This window comes from Callithrix jacchus, chromosome 8 (assembly GCF_049354715.1).
Source record: "Callithrix jacchus isolate 240 chromosome 8, calJac240_pri, whole genome shotgun sequence".
NCBI lineage: Eukaryota > Metazoa > Chordata > Mammalia > Primates > Cebidae > Callithrix > Callithrix jacchus.
Genome location: NC_133509.1, coordinates 8,815,647 through 8,828,764, shown reverse-complemented (window position 1 = coordinate 8,828,764; position 13,118 = coordinate 8,815,647). Strand labels below are relative to the sequence as shown.

Genomic DNA, 13,118 nt, shown 5'->3' with positions numbered 1-13,118 from the left:
TCTCTCTGAATTTCTCTTTTTATACTTTGTGTCCACAGAACTTCCTGAATAATTTCCAGATAGCCAAAGAGTCTCTGAGCGCTGCCACTGCTCAGGCTGCAGAAAAGGCTGCCACAAGTGTGAAAGATCTTGCCCAGAGGAGTTTTCGTGTTTCCATCAATATTGATTTGAAAGCACCAGTTATAGTCATCCCACAGTCTTCCATTTCTACCGATGCAGTAGTGGTAGATCTTGGGTTAATCAGAGTTCAGAATCAGTTTAGTCTGGTGTCTGATGAAGACTACGTCAATCCTCCAGTAATCGATAGAATGGATGTGCAGCTAACAAAGCTTACACTTTCTAGGTATGATTTTTCAATAATTACGGATTTAAATATTATGTTCGTGAGTTCCATGAAATTTTATGACTGTCGAAATTCTTAGCCAATTCAAATAAACTCTTCAGTTACACAGGTTTTCTTTTACGTGTGTGTGTGTGTCTGTGTGTGTGTGTGTGTGTGTGTTTTGAGATGGAGTCTTGCTCTGTCACCCAGGCTGGAGTTCAGTGGCGTGGTCTTGCCTCACTGGAACCTCTCCCTCCTGGGTTTAAGCGATTTTCTTGCCTTGGTGTTGGCCACACTTGTCTTGAACTCCTGACCTCAGGTGATGCACATGCTTTGGCCCCTCAAAATGCTGGGATTACAGGTGTGAGCCACCATGCCTGGCCCAGAACAGATACTTATTTATTTATTTATTTTTGAGACAGAGTTTCGCTCTTGTTACCCAGGCTGGAGTGCAGTGGCGCGATCTCGGCTCACCGCAACCTCCGCCTCCTGGGTTCAAGCAATTCTCCTGCCTCAGCCTCCCGAGTAGCTGGGACTACAGGCACATGCCACCATGCCCAGCTAATTTTTGTATTTTTAGTAGAGACTGTTTTTTGAGACGATGTCTCACTCTGCTTCTCAGGCTAGAGTGCAGTGACGAATCTCAGCTCTCTGCCACCTCTGCCTCCCAGATTCAAGCAATTATCCTGTTTCAGCCTTTTGACTATCTGGGACTATAGGCACGAACCACCACACCTGGCTCAATTTTTTGTATTTTTTTTATAGAAATGGGTTTTCTCCATGTTGGCCAGGCAAGTCTCAAACTCCTGACTTCAGGTGATCTGCCCACTTCGGCCTCCCTAAGTGCTGAGATTACAGTTATGAGCCCTCTGCACCAGGCCACCAGAACAGTTTTGAAATCAACCTTTACTTTCAAAAATTTCAAACCTACAGAAAAATTGAAAAAAAAAGGTACTGTGAATGTACCTACATATCCTTCATCTAGGTTCACAAATTGCTTATATTCCATTTAATCCGTCTATACATACATATATACATATTATTTAAAACATTTTTTGTTAAATCATTTGAGAATAGACATCTTAACTCTGTCTCTAAATACTTTATCATATGTCTCCTATAAACAAGGACATTCATTCTTTTATATTAGCCATGATATAATGATAGAAATTTAATATTGATACAATACTATAATCTGAAGTTCAGTCAATATTCAGATTTTACCAGTTGTCCCATTATAGGAATATCCACTGTTTCACCCATTTCAGGGTCACCCATAGTGTATAATTGTATTCTGTACTACTGAGGAGGATTTCTGTACTGACAAAAATTTATTTTGGAGTAGTTCTTAGCTTTTCTTTGTCTTTTATGACTATGACTATTACTCTAGTTTTGAAGAAAACAGCCTGGTTCCACTTACCTCTCAGTTTGGTTTTGTCTGAGTGATTCCTCACGGTTAGATTGAACTTGCACATTTTTGGCAGGCACGTTGTGTAAATTATGTTGTAGCTTAAGTGCTCATACCAGGCGGCACATGAAATCTGTACATAATACATTTAAAAATTATTTTCTACCCCAGCAATGAAGATTTAATTATGTAGAATAAAAAATTAATGACTGTAAGGCAAGTCTAGAAAATAATCCTATAGAAGAGCTTTTTGAAATGCCTCAGAAAATGCTAACTGTTGCTGGGCGCGGTGGCTCAAGCCTGTAATCCCAGCACTTTGGGAGTCCAAGGCGGGTGGATCACAAGGTCAAGAGATCGAGACCATCCTGGTCAAGATGGTGAAACCCTGTCTCTACTAAAAATACAAAAATTATCTGGGCATGGTGGTGCGCACCTGTAGTCCCAGGTACTTGGGAGGCTGAGGCAGGAGAATTGCCTTAACCCAGGAGGCGGAGGTTGTGGTGAGCCGAGATCACGCCATTGCACTCCAGCCTGGGTAACAAGAGCGAAACTCCGTCTCAAAAAAAAGAAAAGAAAAGAAAAGAAAAAAAATGCTAACTGTTCACCTCTTTTTCACTTTGCCATCATTTTCTTCAGTCTCTGCAGCAACATACCTATGAATCCTTGAACAACTGTATGTAATGATTTTCTCTGTTTCTTCCTGTGGGTTGCTTTTAAAAACTTATTCCATTTTCCAGCTATCTCTTGTTAGAAGAAAAAAGTTTTCTTAATGGTTCATTGTATTATCACCTTTTAATTTGTCCCTTCTAGTGGATTATAGATTAATATAGATTCAGTTTTGAAAATACTCAAGCCACATCGTTTCAAATCAGTATTTAGAACAGCCAAAAACGATTGACTTTGCTTTTTTTAATTTGTTGCATTTCTACCCTATATCTATGTGTATGTAACATTTCTGCTTTTCACAGGACAGTCATCCAGCCAGGCATCTGTCATCCTGATATTCAGCTGTTGCACCCAATTAACTTGGATTTTTTTGTAAATCGGAATATAGCTGCATCTTGGTACCACAAGCTGCCTGTTGTGGAAATCAAAGGACATCTTGATTCAATGAATGTAAGTACATGAGTGAAAAAAAATTTCATTGTTGGCATTTTAAACTCTGAAGACTTTCAACTTGAAATCCAAATGAAATATAGACTTTTTTTCTGAATAGCATAAGAAAAATTTCAGTGAGACTTTTTCCAACAAGATCATTACTATTTTCTGTAGAATTTAATCTTTAGTTAAGATTTCTTAACTTTAAAATTGTTTATGCATACATATTGGTAGAGATCTGTATGTAAATTATGTATTAGCATATTATACTTTATCTCATGTATTATATATGTAGATTTTTATTTTTAGGGCTATCTAAGTACCCCTAAGATAATGATAGCATTGAAGGAAGTACTTAGTTTTTATATCGAAGACAAGCTTTTTATTTCATTGGAGTGGTTATTGTTTAAAAAGTAGAATTTATGCATTTTCCCAATTTGTCACTTTTAAAAAAGAAGATAAGATTTCTTTGATCATTATTAACTTTCAGTAAACATAAGTCATTGGAGCTAATATTGACTGATAAAAATTACATTGGTTTTTCTGTAAACGTCTTATTATCTTGGAAAATAAAAATTTTAACATGAAATAAGTGGTGCAGTTCTTGTGGGTTTTGATTGTATGTAACTTTTTAGTGTTATGTTTATTCTGTCCCTTATGTGTTGCAACTGGGAATTTATTTTCTATATTATTACAATTGTTTCATTTAAAAATGTAATCTAGTTTTTTTTAACATAATATTTTACAGGTTAGTCTAAATCAAGAAGATCTTAATCTTTTATTTAGGATACTAGCAGAAAATCTTGGTGAGGGTACTGAAGACCTGTCTAAAGTGAAACCAGGAGTACAAGAGACAGGTAAGAGGCTGACAGTTATGTGTCTATTTATTTTATGGTTTAATAGGGAATTAGGAAATAAAAATAAACAAATGTATGTTTACAAGTTGCAGTTCATATTACCAAGAAAATAAACGAGATGCTATTGAATGAAACCATAGTTGGAGATGATTGACTCTCTTAAGTTTTCAGTTACAGTTTCAGACTTTTTTCTAAGTTGCACGAGTGAAGAGGAGGCCACAAAGAAGGACTTCAAATCAGTGGTAGATAGTTGAAGTAATCATTGAAATTGCATGGACGGAAGAAACTGTTTTGAGTTGGCAGTAGGTTATGGTAGCATCGTGTATCTGATTTTTCAGAAAGGCTTGGTAGTAAAATATCTGTAGGAATTGAAATGATTGATAAGTTATCACTTTCCAAAGATACTGAGAAGATTATACAGGAGTAAAAATGGAAACTGAATTTAAATTATTAGTTACAGTGGTCCTTTTGACTTAAAGACAAAATAAGTACCAGCCTTATTTTTTAAGGTAATATATGCATATATACATGTGTGTGTGTGTGTGTGTGTGTGTGTGTGTGTGTGTATATAAAATGTATGTATATTCACATAAATGTATAATCTTTAGTTTTTTTCAAACATGGTAACATCCTGTCTGTATACATGCATGTGGGTGTTTATGCACTTTGCTTTTTTTAAGAAATATTAACAGTGTATCTTGGTGTCTATTCCATATCTGTAGATATGTATAGATCTCCTTCATTCTTCGTAATGGGTGCCTGGTATTAAATTCTGTTGAGGTATCTTATTTATTTAGCAAGTTCCTAGTGGTAGATGTTTTCGGTCGTTTTTAAACTTTCATTGTCACCATGTTGCATTGAATGTCCTCATACATACTTTTATAAGTATGTATATATTTATAGGATAACACCAGTTAAAAGATATGTAAATTATTAATGTAAATTTAATTTACAATTAGGTCAGCAAATCAATAGACTAATTTAAGATTTTGACAGATCTTGCTGTTTGTCCTGCAGAGAACGTTACTGACTTTGCCCTCCGACCAGGTTGTTTTTCTTTACCTTTCTAACACAGTATATGATCAGATTAGAAAATTTTGTCCATATGCTAAGTGAAAACTGGCATCACATTGTATTATTTATTAAAAAACGATTTTACTGTATTTTAATACATACAGTCAAGTGTAAAAATATTCAGTGTACAATTCAATGAATTTTTTCATATATGGATACACCTGTGTAATCACCATGATCAACATATAGCACATTTTCAGTACCCCAGAAGGCTTCTCTCTTGTCCTTTGTCAGTTGGTACCAAACATCCTGCCCGCAAATCCACCCAGAGGTAACTACCGTTTTAACTTATAATAGATTAGTTTTGCCTCTTCTTGAATTTCATGTAAGTGGAATCATACAGAGTTTGCTCTTGGATGTTCGGCTTCCTCAGCACGATGTTTGCAAGATTTTCCCGTGATGTGCATAGCAGTGGTTTGTTCTTTTTATTCATTCTATCTTTGATGGACATTCAGGTTGTTTCCAGTTTTTAGCTGTCATGAATGAAATCGCTATGAATGTTACTTTGTGTCTTTGACATAATTATATACACTTTTTTGGGGATACATAGGTAGGAGTAGAATTACTGGGTCATATGTGAGATTTATGTTTAGGTTCAGTAACTTGTGCCATATTAGAGCAAGGAGTTTTCCAACTGGTTGCACTGATTTACTTTCCTAGCAGCAATGTATGAGAGTTCCACTTGTTTCACCTTCTCTCCAGAACTGGGCTTTGCCAATCTTTTTAAATTTAGCCTTTTGATAGATATGCAGTGGCATCTCACTACGAGTTTTATTTGCTTTTTGATTACTAGTGAAGGTGAACGCCTTTTCCTATGGTTATCGGCCATTTGGATCTGCTTTTTAGTGATGTAACCATTTAATCCTATTGACAACTATTTTTATTGAGATGTTTGCCTTTTTTCTTATTGATATGCGGTTTTAAAATTCGGAATATGAGCCCTTTGTTGGTTATGTGTGTTACATGCATATATGTGTAGAAATATCTTTTTCCCTATCTGTGGTTCGCCTTTCACACTTTTTTCCCCAACTTTTATGTTAGGTTCAGGGGGTACAGGTGTGGGTTTGCTGCCTGGGTAAATTGCATGTCACTGAGATTTCATCCACAGATGATCCCGTAAGCCATGTGACAAGCATAGTACCTGGCAGGTAGTTTCTCACCCCTCTCCCTGTTCGCCCTCCCCCATCCCCAGTCGTCCCCACTGTCTGTTGTTCCCATCGTTATGTCCATGTGGTATTTGGTTTTCTGTTGCTGGGTTAATTCGTTCAGGATAGTGGCCTCCAGCTCCATCCATGTTGCTGCAAAGGACATGATTTCATTCTTCTTTGTGGCTGGTAGCATTCCATGGAGTATAGGTACCACATTTTCATTATTCAGCCCACCGCCAGTTGGCATCTAGGTTGATTCCATGTCTTTGCTATTGTGATGAATAGGTGAGGGTATGTGTCTTTGTGGTAGAATTATGTATTTTTGAGTATGTACCCAGTAACAGGAGTGCTGGGTCAAAGGTGTTTTAAGTTCTCTGAGAAATCTCAAAATTGCTTTCTATAGTGGCTGAACTAATTTACATTCCCACAGTGTGTGAGTAGTCCCTTTTTTATGCAACCTGGCCAACGTATGTCATTTTTTGACTTTTCATTAGCTTTCTGACTGGTGGCCTTTCACTCTTTTAGTGGATCTTTTAATGAATAGAATCTGTTAATTTCAATCAGCTTAAATTTATTGTTTGTTAAAATGATCAATGTTTTTTATTTTCCACTTGAAAAATCTTTGCCTATTCTGGGAATTGTTTTTTAAAAGCAAAAATATTTGCTAGAATCATTTTCCCTGGTTCACATTATGTTTGGAACAGTGTTGGAGTAAGATGAGAGTTAAGAAACCCTGCCCTATACAGTGCTTTGTCAAAGGTAATGATTAACAATAGTGGCTTTCTATATGGAATTCTGGTATAGTTTATACTACATGGTTCCTGTGCGTTGTATTTATTAGTGGTCAAGATGACGTCAACTGCAATAATAGTAATAACTTATTTAATGATATTGGGGGACTGTGGATAGTGAAGACTGTAAAATCAGACTGACACATTTGGACTCTGCCATTTGTACAACACTGGGCAAGGGACTGAATCTGTCCGAATCTCATTTGGTCACTTCTGAAATAAGGACAATAAAGTTCTTGCCTCAAAGGTATGTCATAAGAATTAAATAGAAAAGTATATATACAGCCCTTAGAACAGTGTCTGCCACACAGGTGAGCACTTAGCAAGTGATAGCTGTTAATATTTTTTATATTACAGTTTAAAAAGCAATTTTATTGCATTTCAGGGTGTGCGAATTTCGAAACAGTGTCAAAATTATATAGCTTTACTTTTGTTTCTTAATGTGGTTTAAGAGTCACCAACCTCCCACTCCCCTTTTTCTTTTCTAGTCTTAACTCTTGTTATCCCCCTAATGACTTAACCATATCAAACTCCATTCTGTTTGCAAAACCTATCATGTGTTTTCCTCCCTTCTAGTGATATCTCCGCTGTGTGAGGAGGTCCTTTGGCTCTTCTCTAAGAGCCTTTCTTGACTTCTGTAAAACAATGTCACACTTTCTTCTGTGCTTCCAGTGCATTTCATATAGCCTCTATTAACATTTGTTCACTTAATGTGGCTAGGTATTGCCTGCTTATTTTGTTTGTCTTTTTTTTGTTTTTGAGACGTAGTCTTGCTCTGTTGCCACGCTGGAGTGCAGTGGCACAATCTTGGCTCACTGCAACCTCCACCTCCTGGGTTCAAGCGATTCTTCCGCCTCAGCCTCCCAAGTAGCTGGGATTACAGGCACGTGCCCCCATGCCCTGCTATTTTTGGTATTTTCAGTAGAGACGGGATTTCACCATGTTGGCCAGGATGGTCTCAATCTCTTGACCTCATGATCTGCTCGCCTCGGCCTCCCGAAGTGCTGGGATTACAGGCGTGAGCCACCGCGCCCGGCCTTGTTTGTCTTTTATATGTATATGTCTCCTCTGCTAAACCATGAGTTTTCTAAGGGCTGGCGCTGTTACTACTTTGTGGATTTTCATTGCTTCTACCAGGTCCAGAATACTCACATGAGTCCACAATAAGTATTTGTGGAAGAAATGTGTGAATAAAAGTGAATGAATTTCTTTTAAACGTTTCAGGTGAAATTAAAGAGCCCCTTGAAATCTCCATATCACAACAAGATGTACATGCTTCAAAAAATACTTTAACAACTGGAGTGGAAGAAATTAGATCTGTAGACATCATTAATATGCTGCTGAATTTTGAAATTAAAGAGGTGTGTAATTTTCAGCTGTTTTTGTAAAGTGAGGTGAATAAGTAATGGATATTTGGAATTACCTGTACTAAACTTGTAGATACTTGATACTGATAAAAAAACCTATGTGGGCTGCTCACATATAGCAGTGATTTTTTTTTTTTGAGACAGAGTTTTGCTCTGTGGCTAGGCTGGAGTGCAGTGGCTTGATCTTGGTTCACTGCAGCCACTGCCTTCCAGGTTCAAGTGATTCTCCTGCCTCAGCCTCCTGAGTAGCAGGCATTACAGGCAGCTGCCACTACGCCAAGCTAATTTTTTTTATATTTTAGTAGAGAGGGGTTTCACCACGTTTGTCAGGATGGTCTTGATCTCTTGACCTTGTGATCCACCCGCCTCGGCCTCCAAAAGTGCTAGGATTACAGGTATGAACCACAGTGCCTGGCCCAGCAGTGATGTTTTAACATTAAAAGTTTGTTAAGGATTTGGGAGCTACAGTATTTCGTAGAGAATGACAGCATCCTATAACATGCTTTTTAATGATTTCGGGACAGTTGGAATGCCACTTGCCTTGGATGTCATATAAGAAAGGCAGGAAAGGGAAATAGTGTCAGAGAAATTCTTTTCAAATGTTAGAAACCCTTGATAGAATAAAATACTATTATGCCTGCATTTTAAAAAGGGTTATATTACTCATATGTTTGCCATCTGCATATTCTTGAGAAAAGATGAAATGGATTTTCTTCTTTATTCACACATCCAACAAATATTTATTGTATGTGCCTGGTGATAAGGATAGAGGCAAAAAGTATACAGTCTGAACTCCTGTAGGAAAACTATTAAAATTTTTGTAATCACCTCACGAAAACTCTTGCCGAGGATGCTGTTGGAGCTTGGGGGGCTGATGGTAGGGAGTGGGGGCATTTAAGCAGACTGAGAGGCTCAGTAAAGATTTTCTGGAGGAGGAGATATTTAAATCAAGTTTTTAAAGAGAAGTAAATTATCGGAGAAAAGGGATCAGGAAAGGGTCTGGGGACAAGCCAGAGAGGAACAGGCATAAAAGTGTGAGCATGTGAGAAAGCACAGTGGATACAGAGACTTGTAAGGACTTCCTCTAAATCTGTTTTGTCAGAGCTTATGTTTTTTTCTCTGAGCTAAAAATAATAAACTTTTTTTTTTTTGAGACGGAGTTTCGCTGTTGTTACCCAGACTGGAGTGCAATGTCATGATCACGGCTCACTGCAACCTCCGCCTTCTGGATTCAAGCAATTCTCCTGCCTCAGCCTCCCGAGTAGCTGAGACTACAGGCACGTGCCACCATGCCCAGTTAATTTTTTGTATTTTTGGTAGAGACGGGGTTTCACCATGTTGACCAGGATGGTCTCGATCTCTTGACCTCATGATCCACCCGCTTCAGCCTCCCAAAGTGCTGGAATTACAGGCGTGACCCGGCCCAAAATAATAAACTTTTAAATAGGCTGGTTGCAATGGCTTATGCCTATGATCTCAGCTCTTTGGGAGTCCAAGACTGGAGGACTGTGTGAGTCCAGTTATTTGAGACCAGCCTGGGCAATGTAACGAGACCGCATCTCTACCAAAAAAAAAAAAAAAATTTCTTTTTAAATTATTCAGATGTGGTGGCATGTGCCTTTACTCCTGGCTACTTGGAAGGCAGGAGGATAGCTTGAGCCCAGGAGGTCAAGACTGCAGTGAGTTCTGATTGTGCCATTGCACTCTAGCTGGGGTGACAGAGCAAGACCCTGTCTCTAACCAGTCAATAAACAAACAAACAAACTTTTAAAGGAATGGGCTCTACTTTTAGGAATCTGAAATACGTGCTTCGAAGCCAACTTCTTTTTCGTTAAACTTGTATGTTTTTCTGGTTAATATCGGAGTTACTGAAGGTTTTAAGCCTTGGTTGTTGGAACATTGATAAATGAATCATTCTATTTGCAGATATACTTATAACACACACACACACATATACAACATATATACATACATTTATAAAACCCATAAGACATTTTAAATATTATTTCTAATTGTATATTATGACCATTCTCTTTCCTTAGGACAATGATTGGGTTAACGGGGAACAGTTGGCATTGGATGTTTGGCATTCTTTGAAAACATTTTCTGTTGCCATTATCTGGGGGGAGAATACTAATGACCTCTGGTAGGTGGAGGCCGGGGAAGCTGCCTTGTATCCTACGATCCTAAGACAGTCCCCACTACAAAGAATTACCAGCTCAAAATGTTAATACTGCCAAAGTTGAGAAAAGTTGCCTCAGGAATAGTGTAACAATTGGCTGTTAGTATCACAGACTTTCAGATGGATAGCTGTCCATCAGACTGGGACTTCTGGGAGTTAGGCCAAACTGCAGGCACAAATAGAAGTCAGCATCTTAACACTCTGTGAACTTCTTGCTTATATCACTCCAGATACTTACTAAATTCTTGACTTACCTTCATTGTGTATTAATGAAGTAGTTGGTGGTAATACTGGTACCTTCTTTTAGGTTGTGGTTACTTTGATGAAACAATCAGAAAAAGAAGGAAGGCCTTTACATGAGCTAAATGTCCTGCAGCTTGGAATGGAAGCTAGAGTTAAAACCTACGACGTGACTGCTGAAGCTTATCTAAAAAAGATTAGCATGCGATGCTTTGATTTCACCGGTAAGTGTGAAATATTGTCTGTGAAAATTACTCATTAGGCAGATGATCCCTGCCTTTTTATCAATATTAAACATATTTATTTGTCTACAGTTGTGTTAATTTCCTACTACATTAACTCAGCTTTTCAAAAACAGTCCCTGGGTACAGAGGTAGGGGGACCCTACCTCAGCTTGAACAGTTGAGTTAATTTACTAGAAAAAAGACGTTTTATTTGTTTCTTAAATGTTTAAATTCTGTGAATTTTAACATTTCTTTTAAATTATGCTAATATGTGTTAAATTAAATACAGAAGGATACAGAGGAAAAAATTAATATCATCTGTAGTCTCATGTCCTTCCCTCAGAATAGATACTAAGTTATTGTTAGTGGGTATCCTTGACCTTTTAAGTTCCTGCAGTAAGCTAACTTTTAAAGTTCTATTAGTGTTTATAAGAACTCTATGGGATATCTTTAAGTAAATTTGTATTGAGAATAATTCCTACTCTATGTGTTTTATAGATTCTTTAATATACTAGGATTTGTTTAGAGGAGAGTAATATCGTAGTACCGTGTGTTATACCAGTTGTAATTGGTGGGTACTAGTATTTTTGTTTTATGGAATTTGTTTCTTTTTTTTTCAAAGCCAGGTTTATTGAGGTATGGTTTATACACAGTGTACTTCACTTTTTTTAGTGTACAGTTCTGAGTTTTGACAAATGTACATTTGTGTAATGGCTGCTCTTGTTTTAAAATGTGTGAAATGTTTAAGTTGATGTATCAACCTTGGCTTTCTTCTCTGTTAGACTCTAAAGGAGGACCTCTTCACATGATTAACTCTTCTAATGTGACTGATGAACCCCTTCTGAAAATGTTGCTGACAAAGGTACATTTCATTTCGTTTCTAGGATTCTTTAATATTTGAATATATAAAGTTATATGTATTACCCTTGTATTTAATATTCCAGTTTTCTCTCCCAACATTTTTCAATCTAAACTGATTGATTGTGGTAAATTTTGCAAGCATCTGAAAATCCCGGATACGTTCATTAACCTTCTGAGTTACTCTATGATGTTGAATAAATAGGAATAACATAAAGTTCCATTGTAATCCAAAATAAAGGGTGTTCTATATAATCTGGCATTTTCTCCTACTTTAGATTAGTGTATCTAATCTAGATACACTAGCATTTCCTCCACAGTAGGATAAGGAATTTGAGTTTTTGCGTGTATGGAATGTGAGAAATGCTTATGTGGTCATTTTGGTTTTTTTTGAATGGTCTTCTTTGCCTTTCAAAAATATGGTTTCAGTCTTTTAATAGCATGCTTAGAAAAGTAAAGAGTATATGAATTTTCAGTATATGAATTTTTAGTGTTTGAAACTCATTGGTGTAATTTCCCCTATTTGTAGGCAGACAGTGATGGACCAGAATTTAAAACTATTCATGACAGTACCAAACAGAGACTGAAGGTAAATCTTTTATAATTTACTGTAAGGCTGGGTTGTGTTGATTAAATCTAACTTCATAGCCATTTTCAATTGTGAGATTATAAATTCTAACATGAGAATAACAGTGGCAGTAATAATATTTCTAATCTAATTTATGCATAAAGTTAAATAGATATAGAATTGGAATAAAGTTCTTACAGAAAGTCGATTTGAATTCTGAAAATATTGTTTCCTAATTTTGACTTAGATTTCTTGACAAGTATGTGAATAATACACTTAAAGGCAATTTTGTTACTCATTTTAGTTGACTCTGGTTGTTTGGCCTAACATTGATGGAAGCATTAAACATTTGAATTACGTTTTGGCATTGGGATTAGAATAAGATAGAGTGGGGGATAAAGCATAACCTAGTACAGACATTGCTCACAGTCCTTTTGAACGTGCATAGTCAGCTAGGAACTGCCTGAAATGTAGTTTAAAGCCTGATGATATTTCCTGTGTCTTTACTTAAAATCCATCCAGTTCTGTTGAGTTAAAAACCGGAGTTTGCAGAGTGTTGGTTTATTATCCGGCAAAGATTAACATTTTAATAGAGTTAGTTCTTAAAAAAAATTAAAATTTTAAAAAGGCTTTTAATTGAACTGTTCTTGTGCTGCTTCTATCTGTTGAACCCTGATGTAAAAATGTTATGCATCTGAAATCCGCCTCTCTAATTGTTCATTATCTTAGGTTTCATTTTCATCCTTAGACTTAGTGCTTCATTTGGAAGCTTTGCTTTCCTTCATGGATTTTTTATCATCTGCTGTTGCATCCTCTGAACCTTCCTCTTCTGAGAAGGAATCTGAGCCGAAACCACTAGCGGGGGAAGCCAGAAGTATCACTGTCAAAGCTGGTAATAATTTTGAATCAGGATCTAATGCTTTGTATCTGAGCTTTAATAGTAATACAGCAAGTTGTTTTTTTTCCATTAAGTATTTAGCA

The 13,118-nt window shown here is 36.8% G+C and overlaps 1 protein-coding gene across 6 annotated transcripts in view; it reads left to right on the top strand.

Annotated features, from left to right (window-relative positions):
- VPS13C (vacuolar protein sorting 13 homolog C) overlaps window positions 1-13,118 on the top strand; it is a 196,197-nt gene that overhangs the window by 86,908 nt on the left and 96,171 nt on the right. For all 6 annotated transcript variants that reach the window (XR_013520680.1, XM_035258764.3, XM_035258763.3 and 3 more), the window contains 8 exons: window positions 39-343; window positions 2,699-2,846; window positions 3,577-3,685; window positions 7,923-8,059; window positions 10,555-10,711; window positions 11,494-11,573; window positions 12,099-12,158; window positions 12,867-13,029. Coding sequence is in view for 5 of the 6 variants with exons in the window: in XM_035258764.3 (XP_035114655.3) it covers window positions 39-343; window positions 2,699-2,846; window positions 3,577-3,685; window positions 7,923-8,059; window positions 10,555-10,711; window positions 11,494-11,573; window positions 12,099-12,158; window positions 12,867-13,029 (1,159 nt within the window). In the remaining variant the exon portion in view is untranslated. The remainder of the gene's footprint in view (window positions 1-38; window positions 344-2,698; window positions 2,847-3,576; window positions 3,686-7,922; window positions 8,060-10,554; window positions 10,712-11,493; window positions 11,574-12,098; window positions 12,159-12,866; window positions 13,030-13,118) is intronic.